Source organism: Leptosomus discolor, chromosome Z (assembly GCF_034619465.1).
Source record: "Leptosomus discolor isolate bLepDis1 chromosome Z, bLepDis1.hap2, whole genome shotgun sequence".
NCBI lineage: Eukaryota > Metazoa > Chordata > Aves > Leptosomiformes > Leptosomidae > Leptosomus > Leptosomus discolor.
Genome location: NC_141419.1, coordinates 65,916,194 through 65,933,500, shown reverse-complemented (window position 1 = coordinate 65,933,500; position 17,307 = coordinate 65,916,194). Strand labels below are relative to the sequence as shown.

At 42.2% G+C, this 17,307-nt stretch overlaps 1 protein-coding gene across 1 annotated transcript in view; it reads left to right on the top strand.

Annotated features, from left to right (window-relative positions):
* Positions 1–634: 634 nt before the first annotated feature.
* Positions 635–17,307, top strand: part of FAM169A (family with sequence similarity 169 member A) — a 37,930-nt gene continuing 21,257 nt past the window's right edge. The window contains exons 1-2 of the mRNA XM_086480199.1: positions 635–766; positions 16,821–16,958. Of these exons, the coding sequence (XP_086336325.1) occupies positions 638–766; positions 16,821–16,958 (267 nt within the window). The 5' untranslated portion in view covers positions 635–637. The remainder of the gene's footprint in view (positions 767–16,820; positions 16,959–17,307) is intronic.

Below are 17,307 nucleotides of genomic sequence, written 5' to 3'. Positions count from 1 at the left end.
GGTCTTCTCAGGGGTGGGTGCTTGGGTGCCATGGCCAGCGATGGTCAGCGCTGGGCAACAGGCCTGGCAGATTTCCTTTGGAAAACATGCTCCAGTGCCAGTAATGCAGTTCAGTCACCCCCCAGTTTAGTGAACAGGGGTGGTGGTGAGGCCTCGGGCTGGCCCACAGTGCAGGCATCTCTCAGAGATGGGGAGGCAGCCCCTACGGGCCGGGGCCATGAGGCCACCCTTCTTGCACAGGGAATGTCTCATCCCTCAGCTGCCCAGCACCAGGAGACTACGCGTGGCCTGGCTCCTTCCTCCTTGTGGATACCATTCATCTCCAAGGCAGCCCTGGGCTCCTTCCGTGTGCCAGGGCCACACGGCAGGTACCACCCCCACCCCCCTACGGTGAGCTGTGGCACGGGCACCACCGCAGCCACCGAGGCTGACCACGGAACAGCGATGGCACAGGTACCACACTGGCCGCCATGACGGGGGGCGCTGGTGCAGGTACCGCCACACTAACTGCCGTGGCGGTGAGCAGGGGCACAGGTACCACACAAACCGCCGTGGCGGGGGGCGATGGCGCAGGTTACCACGCTACCCGCCATCTCGGGGTCGGGGGGTGGGTGGCGCAGGGTCCACGGCAGCCGCCATGCCGGGCGGCGCGGGGCGAGCGGCGGCTCCAGGCGTAGCAGCGGGAGTGCGTCAGCGGCGAGGGGCGGGGAGGCCGCCGGGGGGGATGATATCAGGCGCCGGGCAGCAGGACCGGGCGAAGCCAGAGGTGAACTGGAGAGCACGCTGAGTGCTGTCAGGGAGCCCGACCGCTTCCGTTCGTCCCTGTGCAGCTGCTGCCGCGGTAGGCTGCCCGGCAGGCTGAGGTGAGGCGTGGCGGGGTGCGAGGGGTAGCGTGCTGAGGCGTCCCGCTTCTCCGCGCAGCCTAGTCAGGCCTGGCCGGGCGGTGGGAGGGAGGACTCGGCGGCCGACTGCGAAGGCCGGGGGAAGGGAAGCTGTCCCGGCCTGGCCCGCCGCGCCGGTGCGCGCGGGGCGTGCTGCCCAGCGGGGGGCAGGTGGGCGGGCTGGAGGGGCGCTGCGCCGCGGCCCCTCGTCCGCGCCCGCGGCAGGCCCCGCCGCCAGGTGCCCGCCCGCATCCCCGCCGCCGCCCTGCGCGGGTGCGCGCTCCCTCGCGGGGGGCAGCGCCCGGTCCCCGTCGCCCTCCGCGGCCATCGCAGCGCCGGGCAGGCCGGCGTAGCCCCGCCGAGCCCCGCCGCCGTGGGGGCCGCCGGGGCCGCGGGAGGGGGTCGCAGGCGGCTCTGTCAGGCGGTGGGGCTGGCCAGGCTCTCCCGCGGCGGGGGGCGGCCCAGCCTCCCCTCGGCCGTGCCCGCCGCCCCTCGCCTCGCTTGGCCTCCGCGGGCTGGGGGCCGTGGCCCGTATGGTATTAAGTTTGGCGTGAGTTTTGGCCCTGGCCACCCTGCTTTGGCTAGGGCCAGCCGTCTTTTGTTGGGGCATCTATTGTAGCGTTGCAATGTATATACTATAGCCATATGCATCTATAACATCTATTACATGTACGTATACCATTACACATCTGTATGAAAACAATTATTGCAATAGTACAATAGATGACTCTCACAAAAGATGGCTCTTGCGTGTGCAGATACATGCAAATACACGTGGGCATGCACAGTCAGGTGCACACTCCTGTTTTCCTATACGTGATGTGTGAGGCTTTTCAAATTTTATTTTAAGGTAGGGTTGATTGCTCCCCCTTCAAACAAGAAGCAGCATCTTGCCTAAGATAGCTGTTGACATAGCATTGCTATCCTGCTTATGGAGTGTTAAATCCAGCCTGAGAAAGTGGGTTACTTGGAGCTAGAGCAAAGCTTTTACTAGCATTAATGGAAAACAAATATACTAGCTTGCTAATTTTATAAAGGTATTAAGGTCCTATTTAGAGAAACCACTGAAGAGTGATCTCTAAGCTCTTCTCGGCTGTGGAGTTCTCAGTATTAATGATGAGAAATTTGGAAAACTAACCTGTGGTGGGGACACTGTCCAGCTTATACTTGGGGTTTTTTGCACGTACATGCAGGAGAGAGGAGGGAATTTTTTATTCTTTCCACTTAAGTGCAGATACTGGTTTTGTGTGTTGGGCTGCACCATTTGTCGTAGTCTGGTATACAACCCACCATTTTTTAAAGGGAATAATTATTGTGTCAGTGATCAGTGTAATAAAATTAGTGCTGCCTCACAGGAGGATCTATAAAAGATTGCTTCAGATCAGAGTGATTGTGGTCTCACTTCTCCTTCAAAGTCTTCCTATAGGAACTGAGTGCATCTTCTTTCTGTTTCCCTAACAGCACCGCCACCTTTCTTGTTTAATTGACCTCTGCTTGATTTAGTTACTGAAGAACTTCTTGCTTCTTGTCTTAATGGTGATAGTAAGAAAACATTTTAGCACCAGCTTCATAGAAGCAAAACATTAGGATGGAAAGTCGTTTATACAATAAATGTTTAAATTCAGGTGTTGTTAACCTCAATGATATCTCAATTTCAACACTCTTTTATGAATGAAAATCTGCTGAGGACTCTGAAATAGCAGATGGGTGTTTAAGTTGCTTCACCATTCCATTCCCCTTACCCCAGTCTGACCTTACTTAGCATCTGCTCTGTAGCAGGAAGCAAGTATTTTACAGTGCCTTTCTTTGCTGTTGTGGAAGATGAGTAAATTTCCAGTATACTTTCCCCAGTAATGCATGATCAAGACACACCGTACCAAGTTTTTTTGGAGTGTTCTGTAAGTAGCTCCTATACAAAGAGGCATTACTGTGAGAAGTGACTTAGAAAGTACTCTTAATTTTTTCTGTATACATATTAAGGTAGATAAAGTCTCTTCACTTGAGCAATTAAAGCCAGTTTTGTTTGTGTGATGGGGTGTTTTTTGCACCTATTAGTATTGTAAAGATAATACAACTCAGAATGAACTTAAAACTCTCCTTACAAGGTACGGGAGTGAGATTGATACCAACACTTATTATACCTAAGAATGTAAACAAGTAAAGGGCAGTCATTGCTAGACCACTCTCCACACAGGAGAGGTGCCTGAGGACTGGAGGAAAGCAAGTGTCACTCCAGCCTTCAAAAAGGGCAAGAAGGAGGATCCGGAGAACTACAGACTGGTCAGCCTCACCTTCATCCCTGGAAAGGTGATGGAACAACTTGTCCTTGGTACTGTCTCAAGGCATATCAGGGATAAGAGGGTCATTAGGAGTCAGCCTTGTTTTAACAAGAGGAAGTCACATTTGACCAACCTGATAGCCTTTTATGAAGACATAACCAGGTGGATAGGTGATGGTAGTGCAGTGGATGTGGTTTATCTTGATTTCAGTAAAGCATTTGTCACTGCCTCCCACAGCATCCTTGCAGCTAAACTGAGGAAGTGTGGTCTAGATGATCAGGTAGTGAGGTGCATTGCGAACTGGTTGAAGGAAAGAAGTCAGAGTTGTTGTCAATGACACAGACTCCACTTGGAGGCCTGTATCTAGTGGAGTCCCTCAGGGCTCGGTACGGGGACCAGTACTATTCAATATAGTCATCCATGACCTGGACGAGGGAACAGAGTGCACTGTCAGCAAGTTTGCTGATGACACAAAACTGGGAGGAGTGGCTGACACGCCAGAAGGCCGTGCTGCCATTCAGGGGGACCTGGACAGGCTGGAGAGCTGGGTGGGGAGAAATTCAATGAAATACAACAGGGGCAAGTGTAGAGTCTTGCATCTGGGAAAGACCAACCCCACGTACCAGTATGGGCTGGGAACTGAGCTGTTAGAGAGTAGTGTAGGGGAAAGGGACCTGGGGGTCCTGGTGGACAGCGGGGTGGCCATGAGCCAGCGATGTGCCCTCGTGGCCAAGAAGGCCAGTGGCATCCTGGGCTGTATTAGAAGGGGTGTGGTCAGTAGGTGGAGAGAGGTTCTCCTCCCCCTCTGCTCTGCCCTGGTGAGACCCCATCTGGAATAGTGTGTCCAGTTCTAGGCCCTTCAGTTCAAGAAGGACACGGAACTGCTTAAAAGAGTCCAGCACAGAGCCACAGAGATGATGAAGGGGATGGAACATCTCCCTTCTGATGAAAGGCTGGAGGAGCTGGGTCTCTTTAGCTTGGAGAAGAGGAGACTGAGGGGTGACCTCATCGATGTTTGTAAATGTGTAAAGGGCAAATGTGAGGAGAATGGAGCCAGGCTCTTCTTGGTGATGGCCAGTGACAGGACAAGGGGCAACGGGTGCAAGCTGGAGCATGGGAGGTTCCACAGTAACATAAGGAAAAACTTTTTCCCTATGAGGGTGACAGAGCACTGGAACAGGCTGCCCAGAGAGGCTGTGGAGTCTCCTTCTCTGGAGACATTCAAAACCCGCCTGGACGCGTTCTTGTGTGACCTACCTCCAGGTGGTCCTGCTTTGACGTGGGGATTGGACTAGATGATCTTTCAAGGTCCCTTCCAACCCCTAACATTCTGTGATTCTGTGACTTTTACATTGCTATTCCTCAAATATTTCGCTATGCTAGCTTCTCATTTCCTCACAGATACATTCTTCCAGACTCCTGAGCTTATAACAGAGTCATCAAATTGTATCAGCTTTACATTGCAGAAAGCCATAGTCATCCTTTGATCTGTAAAATGCAGAGTTTGGGGCAGCTGTGGTAGAGGTGGACACTTTTCTTTGGAACTGCTTTCATCAATGAATGTGTCTTGGGTAATCACTCTGTGAACTGTTTAAAAACAAACCCCCTTTTTCATACAATGGAAATGGATTTTAAAAAAAATCAATCAAGCAAAATTCAACTCTCCTCTCAAACTTTTGCTTCCAGCTGTTACAGTATGGATTAAACAATCCTGAGTGGAAAAGCCTGCTTTAATGTGTTTCCTCTACCACATTGTTTTAAATGACTGAAATGGCGTATGCAGTGTCTTCATAGCTTTTTGCTGGCATTCTTGCAGTTTTGTCTGCTATTGCTGACTTTTTTTTTTTAACAATGGGATGTGACAGCATATATTTATTTAATTGTTATAAATTTAGTTGGTGTTCTCCAGTGAGTCTGAGATTTCAAATAAGCTTTTAAATACCTCCTTAAAACATGTAAAAGAATCCTGTCCCAAATGAGTGACAAGCTTTCAAATCCTCTCTAAAATCTTGCTAAAATTAGTGATAATTGTCAGGACTAAGATATCTCTTTCTTTGTTTTCAAAGTTAACTGGAAAACCTACTAGTGCTTTAAATGATACATCTATATGTACTAAATGATTCCTCAATTGAAAATCTGGGGAGAAGCATTTGTTTGAATTGTGTCCTGAACCGTGTGTTGTACAGCTATTCAAAGTAGTGGTTTAGATTTTTTGATTTTTTTCTCAGATCTGAATTGTTTTTCCCTTGGTTCTGTACTTTGTTTTGTAGTAAAAAATCTTATGATTTTATTATTACTGTAGAACAGGGGACCTGTGTATCACAGTTCCAGTGTCTCTCCCTTCTGCTTATGGTTGGAAATTGTTTATGGGCCAGGATGGATTGAATTTACCGTTACTCTTTCTTCTAGGCTTCATCAAAAGATGTAAAGTATGGGTGGTTAAATAGGTTTCTTTAATTCTGTGGATTACTGAAGAGGAAGAATAATTGGTAAAGGTGTGGTCTTGGACAAACCAGTAGCTCCTGAGGCAGTGCTAGAAGAATACACCCTCTTCAGAAGTTCAAGCGTAGCAGTGGTGGTGAGCCTGCTGCTTGCACGGCCTTTCCCAAGCACCTAGTATCGGTGAACTTCGAGTGGTATGGAATGCTGCATTAACCCTAACTGACTTTATATTTCTAATACATCAGGTGAAAAAAATGTGAAATGTGTTTAGGTTAGCAAATGTGCTGCTAGAACACTGATATTTTATCTGTGTTGAATAGCGTTTCTCACACCTGTTGTAGAATTAGCCAGCAATAATTATAACTTTAGGGAATATGAATGGTTTGTGAGTTGATAGTAATAAAATAGTTGGGGATGTTAACAGTAACAATGTAAATGTTATTACAATGCAGCACAGGCAACTTAAAAGGATTTAAAATGTTGGAGCATTTTATTTCTCTTGGTACTGCAGCATTGAGATTTTGTGTTGTCAACCTTTACTCTGAAGCTGCAGAAAGTTTTCTGAAGAAGCAGGAGGTAAAAACCTGGTTCCTGCAACTGAGGCTTAAAGCTGAACACTAATTTAGGATTATTATCGTGAGTTAGCAGTGCTAATACTGTTGCAGTTTTTTTATACAGTATGATATAGAGATACATTCAGAGGTACGATTAATTTGCTTATCTTTGTTTTAAACCCATGCCTAACAAGCAAGTAGTGTCTGTATGTCTAGAGAAGATTGGTTATTGAAGCTTTTAATGAATTTTTTCGAAAATTCAAATGCGTCTATAACAAGATAACCTATGTACTAGAAAGTGTAGCTTAGAACTTTGAATCTTACAAATGTGTACTACAGTGAGAAGCAGGGTAAAATAAGTATATTCACAGAAGTGTGTAAGTTCTTGGAAGGATGTCGGGATGGTTGATGATGGAGATAAGGACAGGATGACAGGAGGGAGGAGATTGTGTGTGAATTCCTTTCTGCTATTAGAGACATTCTTGCTAACACTCTCAGACATAGAACTTCAATCCTGTGGTAACATGTTTACTGGTAGCTAGTGAATGCATGTTAACAAATGTTTTTTATAACGTAGCTGTGATAGGTTGAACTAAAACAGCAGTGGCTATATGCAGATAATTGCAGGAAACAAAAATGAACCATCTGCAACTACAAGGCTGCGGAAAGCAAGGTGAACACAGAGCTGCTCAGGAATGTGCTCTGTCTGCTGAGGATTTTGCTAAATATTAATTCTGATAGCAGTAGGTATGGACAGTGGGGAGAAGCAATTCATTTTGGGGAAGCTGGTGTGCCCTGAGCTGCTACTCGTTTGTTTGGTCCTGTTGGAAAGCTTAGAAAAGAGGGATGTAAGTCAGTTGATGCCTGAACAGATTCTTGAGGGCTTTGAGCAATGAAATACTCTTTTGATGTTTTATTATTCTTTTGTTTTGGGAACAGGAGTTCTACATAAACAAGAAATACCAGACCTTGCTACTTTTTTTTTTTTTTTTTTCCTTCTAGCTGGAACAGCCTACAAGATGCCTGACTCTTTCCTAGCTTCTCAGTCATATTGATACTAGGTTTGAATTTGTGGTTCTGAATGCGTATTTTTCAGAGAATAGAGATTGCTTCTGGTTTTATAGTTTTAGTTAATATGTGCCTTTTTCATCCTTCTGAAGACGGGATGAGGAAGACAAACTTATTCACTGCTGAGTCCAGCTGTGAGCTAGATTGGGCTAGTCTGGGTGTGTGGCCTTTGTAAAGGTGAGGAAGTGTTGGTGCTGTTTTGCATGGACATATGGAAATGCTTATGCCTACCAATGTATTTGTGAGAATGGTGTCTGTCACCTGGGATGGTAGCTTGAAATATCTCTTCACAAAATGACTGGGCTCAGACCAACACTCAGTAATGACTTCCTCATCATGTCTGTGGCTCAAGCATGGTGTCTGAAAGCCCTGATTACTTCCTTTGAACATTGTTTTTGATGTCTGTGGTATTCTTGTTATCAGACTTTGACCCTACCTTTCCCTTGAGAAAGGCAAGGTAAAGTTCTTTCTAGTTGTCTGTGTCCCTAGCTCTTCTGGTGCTCTTTGATCATATCCTGTTTTGCTAAGTCCACAAACAGCATTGCCTGTGAAGTTCATCATTTTGTGGTACATTGTCAAGCCTGCAGCTGTGTGCAGCTGAAAGAATTTGCTAATCTAGAATACTGAGCTCAAATAGCAGGTAATATTCAGAATTTGCTTTTATTAAACACCATATTTTTAGCCATCTGTCATCTTCTGAACATAACTGTAATAATGTTTGGAGATAGCTCCTATTCCCTTTCTGGAAAAATGCAAATCTTAATCTACAGTAAGGTTTAAATTCTTACTGCTCGAAACATTACACTTGCCATAGTGCTGATTTCCCTATTTTGATCCTCAAGCTATTGCAAATGGGCTGTAGGGCCTTACAGTCAGACTCTGAAACTTCTCAATTCTGTGTGCTTGCTGGTCGGCAAGAAAATTTTAGAGCTGTCTGATGGGGATCAGTTGTTGCAGTCTTGTTTGCTTTCCCCACTTCACTTCTGTGACTTACTCCTACTCCTGGGAAGATCCCATGTTAATTGCTACCCTTCTTGCTGTGTTTTGATTTGCATCACCCTCAAAACCAAGGCAATTGTCGCTTTCTTAGTTATGGTCTCCTGCTGCAAATGACTTTAACCCCCCCCCTCCAAACACCTACAGATAATTAAAAAAAAGACAAAAAGAGCTTGAATACTACTTAACACTTGAATTTTCTACAAGTCCTCTGCTGAAAGCCATGACATCCACAGATATCATGCGGCATAGTTGTAGCTCAGGCAACTGTTTTAGTAACTCCTTGGGTATGGAGGGTATGATTGCAAAGCTTAATGACCTGCTGCTGACTGTTAGTAACCATGGTCACCATCATATTTGAATTTCCATGTAGAATATTCTCAAAGCAGCCATCAAGATAGTTGCTGTGTGGCTGATGAGCAGTAACTCATTAGTCTGTGTTAACATGTGTCTGCGACTGGCTGACCTAATCTGTGCAGCTTTAAAGTCTTCCCAAGTTGTGGGGGTAGGGGAGAGGACAAGCATTTTAAGAACAGATGCAAATGTGTACATGGGGTTACTGCAACACCAGTCTCACTGCAGTGTTAGGCTAGTTACTTTATGCTTGATAGTCCACCAGCTACCTAACCAGATTCAATGGGGTTTTTGGAAGCATGGTCAAATGAAGAGCTTTCTGTATTCTTCTTACCTCTGAAATCACTAGATGTATTTATGAGGTGGCCCTTCCAAACTGGAGGGGTAATGTTAGACGAAGGTATGAAGGTTTGAAAACTGAACAAGTTGCTGAGAGACATGGGTGTGGAGTGGGAGTAGGAGATAGTCTTCTGATAGCAAGTGGCAAAAAAAAAAGCTGCTTAAAATGGAGGCATATCTTATTGCCTTGTTGAAGAGGCGCCTGGGGAAGGAGGAGGCAAACCTAGAGACACAGAATTGTGGAAAATGAGCAGGCAAAACAGCTGTTCTAAACTGCTTGGGCATGGAAGGGAGAAAGAGCAGTGACCAGAGAGGAAGGGTGGGTCATTAGGGATAACTGTGTGGGGTTTGGTGTTATTTTAAGATACTAAGCAGGTTTGTGTTTTGTAGGAGAGACAGAGGAAAATAGGAGATTAGAAAGAAGAATGAGTGCTGAGCATAAGGAGAGATGAGGTATAGGTCAGAGAGGTTGATCCAGGAAGTAATAGTCCCACTTAGTCCTATTGTTCTGTCTTTTAGGTGATCGTTATTTTCAAACACAACTGGAAGGGATTTCATTTTGTGCACGGATGTATTAATCTTGAATCTGAGAAGCTGAGAGGGAAGGCTTGAAATGTTTCTTTAACTTAAACTATTTTTTAATATTTATTAATTGTGGCTATTTTGAGCTCAAATGCAGAATTTCAATTTAGTGAATCTCTGGCATGCTTTCTTGATAGGAAACGCTTGTGCATATTAATTTCCTAAAACTCTCTACTGAATAAAGTGCTCCTCCAGAAACCAGATTATAATCTTATTAAAATGTGAGACTGTGTGAAAAACCGAAAATAACAGGTTAGTAGTTTGTATACCCAAGAACTTAATCTTTGATTAAATAGGCTACCTAATCAAATACCTAATTTTAATCATTTGAGCAAAATGCCTGTGATGTTACACTGGTGCTTAATCAGGCATAGGCTTAAGAACCTTACTTATCTAAGATGGGTTTGAGAGTGAAGTTGTATAATATATTCTCCTAATACTACTCTGTCACTTCAGTTTTGATAACTGGTAAGTTTTCTGTCCTGTTTTCATTAAGGCCATATCATTTTGTAGTTGTTAGCAGAGTTCATGTTTTCTGTAAATCTAACCACCAGTTGATTAAAAGTACTCTTTAACATTGTTGCTGATATGTTAATTGAGAGTATCAAGTTTTATGTTAGTACATTTTTGTTGTAGTTTAGTCTTTTAGAACTACCAAATGTTAATATTTTTTTTATTACGTTAGAACATCCTGGGTATATTTAACTGTAGAATGAACTTTCAGATATTTTTTAAGACTGTATTTTGTTTCAGTGAAATTAATGTATGTTTTCCAGACTTAACATTTTTTTTAATTGAAAAGAAATCACATGCAAATACTTTTTTTTTTAAATGTGGAGCACTCTTTCTTTTTTCTTTCTTGTTCGTGTTTCATTTGACAAGGGACTGTTTGAACCCACACATAGACCTTTTGACCATAATTCTTGCTGATCTCCACTGCAATTGTGTTTTGTACCAGGACTGGAGAGTTGGATTCTTTATGTAGACTTCATAATTCTGTGTTATACAAGAAAATTAAAGTTAAGTTGTGGTGGCTGGTTAATGAATGGAAAGGATTGGTTATTTTTGTTTGTTTGCATTCAAATGAACAGTTTTGATTTGTGTCTCTGATAGAAAACCAGAGCTGCGTAAGCCTCTTCAAGCAGATTACGGATAATGTGGTTGGCATATTAATCCAGAGCTCTTGGTGGATGTTGACAACAATTTCTAGATCACTGTCCTGTGTTTCCTTAAGAACTTTCTATTTGGGATTTTATAGTGTATGAGTAGATATTATTTAGTGGTTTATGTCTCTTTCTTTTTAAAAAAAAAAAAAAAAAAAAATTCTCTTTCCTTTTAGGAAAAAATAAAACCCTAAGCCAGAACAAGTTTATCTGAGTGGGCGAGAACTTGTATTTAAGATTGACGTGTCTGTATTCTTTAGAAATGTGAACAAAAGCCACGCTGCGGGAGATGGTATTTATATGACTTAGTACTATGGTGCAAGTAATGGTTTGATGACCACTTAGGAATATACAAAAGCAAGCTTTTTAAATTAAAGCCCAAGAAAACCTACCTTTAAATATGTAGTTATTTGACTGAGGAGGGTTGAGTTGTCTGTTTTGTGTGACAGATCAAATAGTGTATTATTGTTGCTTGTTCAAGCCTGTAGGGTTTTCAAGAAATCTTGATGTATAGTCTGTGTTTGGAAAAAAAGCTCTCTTTCCTCAAATGTCTTCCTCTTCTTGCAGTTGACATACATTACATCACAGATTAAAATGAATAGAGTCTTAAGAGATGGAAGTATTCATAAAACATAAAAGCTTTATTACAATAGTGGTCTAAATGGACAGGTTTTCTCTATGTATTTCAAACTACAAGACTCATAATAAACCAGATAGGTGCTCGCTCTACATATTTGAATGTTTAATTATCTTACCATAGGTTTAAAATTCACTTACACTAGAAAAGGAGGAACAACCTTTTCACATATCTACATGTTTCAGAATGTATTTGGATAGAAAAAAGAACAAAACAGCATTTAAATAAAGTATTCGATGTTGAATAAAAAAGAAAGAAAAGCAATGAAAATACTTTGTGTATGTGACAGCTGGTAGTCTAAGCCTAGCAACATTATGTAAGTTGTCTGTTAATAGAATTAGCGTTAGTAGAACTTAACAATTTTAGAAGGGGCAGCTGTGAGCTGCTTTTTGTAGTTGAAAGTAGAATACTAAAAATACTGCTTTTTAAATGTTTTTATTTTTCTCTCAACTTCTGTGTAGTTTCATGGCTTTCACCAAACAAGCAATTGGACGTTGCAAGGTGGGAAACTAACATAGCAAAATGGAAATGATGTTCCTGCTGCTCTGGGAAGATAATTGCTGGTTTGATGCATCAAGGGATCTGGTTCTGGAGTGTGGATCGGGACTTCTGCAGTCCTGACTTGGTTTTCTCTGGGACATCAGCAGCTAGTGTGTATATGGAGATATAGATTTAGTTTGTTATTTATGTCTCTTCTGATGATGCTACCCCAGGTGTGGCTTATGGCTCGTCTGGGAGATGATGGTAAGATTCTATTTTTAAGGTAGAACTTGGTTCAAGGTACATGATGATTCATAAGAAATGCATGTCAGTCCTTGAGGACTTCTGTGATCCAATACTCAGCACTTGTTTAAATAGATGAAAGCTTGGGTCAGGCACTACTGCAGTTTACTTTTTGTCTGAGTAGGCCAATACTTCATCACAGGACTGGTGTGTGTCCTGCAGCCTGGTTAGTTGTCCTGGTTTAGCAGGAAAGTTCTGCAGGTCATAGCTTGAGCACCCCAGTGTCTGTTCTCTAAACTTCAAATTTTAATGAAAAACCACCTCACCCTAATTAAATTCTAATTACTTACTGTTAAACGCAAATTTAAATCTGAAGGTTGTTCACCTGCTATGTAGCTGTTGATTTAGTTTTACACATATTTGTTATACCTGACATGTTTGTCTGTCCCAGTTATTTTATGTTGAAAAGCCCTTGGTGGATTGATTGGGATTTTTATTTTTTTTAAGGAAAATGAGCCATGGAGTTAGTTTGGGCTGTATAAGTAATTGTCTGCTTCTGCTACTTGTCAGGTTTTGATGCAGTTTGTGTTCAAGTGTCTCGTGATCTTGGTAAAGTATTTCTTGTACTGAACTCTCCGAAGTAACGATTATTTGCGTTTTGTAGATGAGGAGTTCAGGCAGATCGAGTAATGTTTGTGCTCACATGAAGTCTGTGCTAGAGTTGGAAATTCATCCTGATTCTTCTAAATCCTTGGCTGGAAGCCTAACCACTTAGACTTCAGTTCCCTTAAGATAAAGGCACCCAAACCCAGTTTTGAGCTGTATTCAGGCCCTTTGACATGATGTAAGAAACAATGTAGCTTTTGGCTTCTTACCTTTCTGCTGTTCCATGGTGTTCGGTGTTGAAAGCCTGCAAGGGGATGAACGGATCTCCCCATACCTGCTGAAATCCATGTGTGAGCTGGAAGCTGCATGTACTGTGCAACTCTCCTTCATGCCCTTCTAAGATGAATAGCGGTTGCAGCTATAACTTAAATCAATTTGCAACGTTGCCTGCTTACTCTACGTTTGATTTTTTTTTTTTTTTTTTTTTTTAATTTTAATGCTTAGAGTAATAAAGGTTCTGTGAATAAGGAACTGCCTCAGTTGCACAGGAATTTGTTCACTCATCCTGTTAAATGTGGGTTTTGTTGATGTTCCTTGAATTGATCTGTTACCCTCTGGTGCTGCAGCTGTTCCTAGAAAAGGACATGCCATTTCTCGTGTAGTAGCGTGCATAATGTTGTCAAGGAGGAAAGTCATACAGTTCCATATTAAAGCAAATGTTGCTTATGTGAGTTTATTATGTACAATCTTCAATACTATTATGTGAAATGATATGGTTAGGATGAGTGTGAGATTTATTTTCCTTCACTTGGAACATGAAAAGCATAATTTGCCTCCTATAAAAAATAAAATAAATTTTATTCCCCCTTCCAAACATACACTTCTAATACACCTTTTGGACAAGCAGTTGTGATGAGTTTGGTTGCTTAAGGGTACATTGCATGTGCCTCGTCGACCTTACTGTTTGCTAACCAATTGGAGTGGTACCTCATGAGCAGAGCACGGTCCTGCAATGTGTGACAAGGATTTGACCTGACAGTTTTATGGTCATGCAACACATGGAGGCTTAGGACAACAGAAAGGGGTGTGAAGGACTGCATGTCAGAGATGTGCGCTGTTCCTGCTGCCTCTGTGGAGAAAAATGTGTAATGCTCTTCTCAAGGAACAGTGAAAAGCTATTGTGTCCTTCTCTCTTTCTCTCTCCTGCTGTATTTGAGCCTGGCTAGCTGTGTAGCCATCTGTATTTTTACTTTAAAGACACTGATAAACCAATTGTGTGGTTTTGAGGGAAATGTATTAATTTATTACTATTGGAAGCCATTTGGTTTGCCTTTAGTAGGTTATTTTGCCTTTCAAAGTGAAGATGCTTGCGTTTTGGACTGTTGGAGCTACTTTCACATGCTCTGCTGTAGATTGGCATTGGACATTCTCCTTTCATCGCCTCTTTAATGCTTTTAATGTAATTTGATAACTTTCTATGTATAACTTCTGAATTCTTCAGGAATCTAGTGAACTTGCATCTTGTGAAATATTTCTGATCTCATTAACACTGAGACAAATTACATCACACAAGTGTTTGAGAGCTTGTCACTTTACATGGCTAATCTGCTACACAGTACAGGTGATAGATAGTTATTTAGCAGGGATGCTGAGTAGGTTTTCTTTGGTTCAGTCTTGAAGATTGCTCTGTATCATTGTGGGGTTTTTTTCCTGCATAACCTGTTCTGTGTAAATGATATAAGATGGAAAGTCAAAAGTGACTAATGTAAGTGCACTGGGAGTGGATAAAATTGAAGTATGCTATATGAAAGTGTTAAGTAACCTAAACAGCTAAACAGAAAGGTCTTTGATTTTGAGGGTAATTCAATTAATTTATTAATTAGCAGAAAAGACTTTTGTCCTTTTTCCTTTTAAGCAAAGATAAGGTTGTGGCTTTTATTTTCGTAGTGCTGTAGTGGTTGGAACTCAGATAATCTACTGAATTTCTTATTGCGTGTTTTCTGCTTTGGTCCTGCATTTTTTTATTCAAAAAAAAATGTCAGGAATTGTTACCTAGAGGCTTTCAGTTATGGCTTGTGGCTTTGCTTGTCTACTTGTTGTGTAATAACAAAAGCTCCACTCAATTTGTCTGTTACTCTCAGAGTTATCCAAGCACTTAGGTATTTCTTTAGTAGTGGAGGGTGGTTTCCCCTTTCTGCCAGCATACAGAAAATTAAATTTTGTGGTTTTCATGTGTCTGTATTCTCTTAAAACAGAATTTACCTGGCCATTTGGAGCTAACCAGTTGCTAAAGCGTCACCCTGTTGCAGAAGCAGTGGCAGAGTAATCTCACACTTCCCCTCTCTTCCTGTTCCTCTTGCAACATACTTAGATTAGGCTGGTCCATTACACATACTACAGTATTGCTGGTGTGTTTCAGAGCTGTAATACCATGAACTTATCTCTGCTGGAGGTGAAGAGACCAGTGGTGGATGAATTGCTTCCCTGGCATCAGCTCCTCTGGCTGCTGTGTATTGCTGCTTCATTCAAAGGCACACATGGCTCACCTTTGGCTCTTAAAAGTCCTTTCTCTTGCAAACAGGAGCAAATGGACTTAGCTGGTGTCAGGTCACTCTTGCCTGCTTCTGCCCTGTTAGTGGAGGATGCACCTGGAAGGTGGGAAGAAACAGGTGGAGAATTAAGAGATGCAGCTAAGAATCTGAAAGGGGCAGTGAGCAATAGCAGGAGAAATGTGAGAGACTGGAAGAGAAGGCAAGAAAAAATCTGAGTAACAGATAAGGGGAAGAAATGAGCTGAATTTGGAAGGAAAAGGCTGTGGGGAATGTGTACGCATATCTAAAAAATAGCATTCATGGAAAGCATTAGTGTTTTAATCTGCAGAAGCATTGAAGCTAGCAGTTGTAAATGCCAGTGAAGTCACATCCAAATTTGTTTTTCAATTTTAACAGAAAAATATCTCTTTTATAGAAGGAGCAGCCTCATCTATTCAAGCAACTTATAGTAATATGTTACTGCTTTAAAAAGCTTTTAAAATGCAGACTTTTTGGTGTCTCCTGGGTAGGTCAAGATAAAAAGTTCTTTTGCATTTGATTTACCTGTGTCAGTGGAACACCGAATGGTGAATTTAAAGGGAGGGGACTGATGATAAAGGCAAAAAAATCATTGGAGACTAGGATTTAAAATATTTTTTTTAAAAAAGACTCTGTAGTAGAGACTAGGAGTCGTAAATACCCTGTGAAAAGCTTTGTGGTTTTGAGAGTTGGGTGATGAGTTCCTGGGAGCTGAGTGAGACAGATCAAGAGATCCCTGTGTTCCTCCAGAGCAGAGTCTCATGAACTTGTGGTAGATCATGATTGTGAGAGTTTCAGTTAAAGGAGCTGAGGGGTCTGTTTCTATGTATAGTTTTGTAGACCTGGAAGAGCCTTAGCTGAAGAGCACACAGTGGATTCCAGGTGCTCTTGTTCATCGTAATTTGATACCACTTTGACAAGGAAAAATTGATTCTAAAAGCTTTCAAGGAGCTATTGCCACTATGGTTGGTCTTCAGGGCTTCGGCTTTTGTCTTGTCGCCTCTTTAAAGCCTCTCAAATCTATTACATGCTCTTGTTTTTAACAACCTGAAATGTTTTTGAAAACAACCAGCTGGTAGGCACGCTAACTGTCCAGTTGTTGAGAGAAGTTCTGAACATTGCTTTGGTTTCTTCAGAGATGCATCTAACTGTAGTCTCCAAAATAAATTAACTCCTCTTTCTTGTTTAACTTTTGGGCTGTTTACTTTTTGTTTTACTGGCCAGTTACTGCTTAATCTGTGGCCTCAAAAACATCAGCTGTGAGGGAGATAACTGAGCCTGCCACCTCAAGGCAACATGTGTCTGTTGTATGTGTGCCACAACTGGGGGGCGTTCTACATTGGAAATCTGCCATATTTAGGTCTAGAGGGATCTGTGGGCTAAACCCATCCTCTTCTGCTTATAAACACTGATTGGGTTCATGTTTTGTGTTACAAACTGAGTGTTAATAGGCACCATCCTGATTAAATGCCTTTTCTCCTTTCTGGCTTGGATATAGAGGGCTCTAGAGACCAGCAGAGAGTGGGTATTCAGCAGTCTTAGTTACGTGTTTAGTAGGAACGTGTGATGAACTGTGCACTGTATCGTTCAAACCACCTACAGTAATAATGTTGCTTATCTTTCAAGAGGATGCCATTCCCTGTGGATATGTTGAACAGCTGCAGTCATGAGGACTTGGAGACCTCAGGAGAGAAATACTTGTTTGGCCTTCGGTATGGGGATCCAAACTGTCCTGAATTCTTCTCTCTGCCAGAACATGGCAATGTAAGAACCTGCAAATACTTTAGTCCCAGTTATCTTCATATACATGTAGATTTGAAAGATTTACAATATCCAGTCCATAACTGTTGAATTACATAATTATTTCAGCAAAGCGTTTGTATTTTCCAGATTCTTGTTTGTTAAGCTCTACTTTTTTTCATTCTGTAACTGGGTTTAAATCTGGGTGTCAGTGACTATTTGCTGCTTCTAGGCAATGGATCTGTATGCATTGATTAATTGTTAAAAAACCTTAGAATTTCAGCTGGTAAGTCAAATGCTATCCTAAAAAGGGCTAATCCATGCAGTCATAAAAATCTGTCATCATAACTACGAGGTTAATGATTTACTGAAG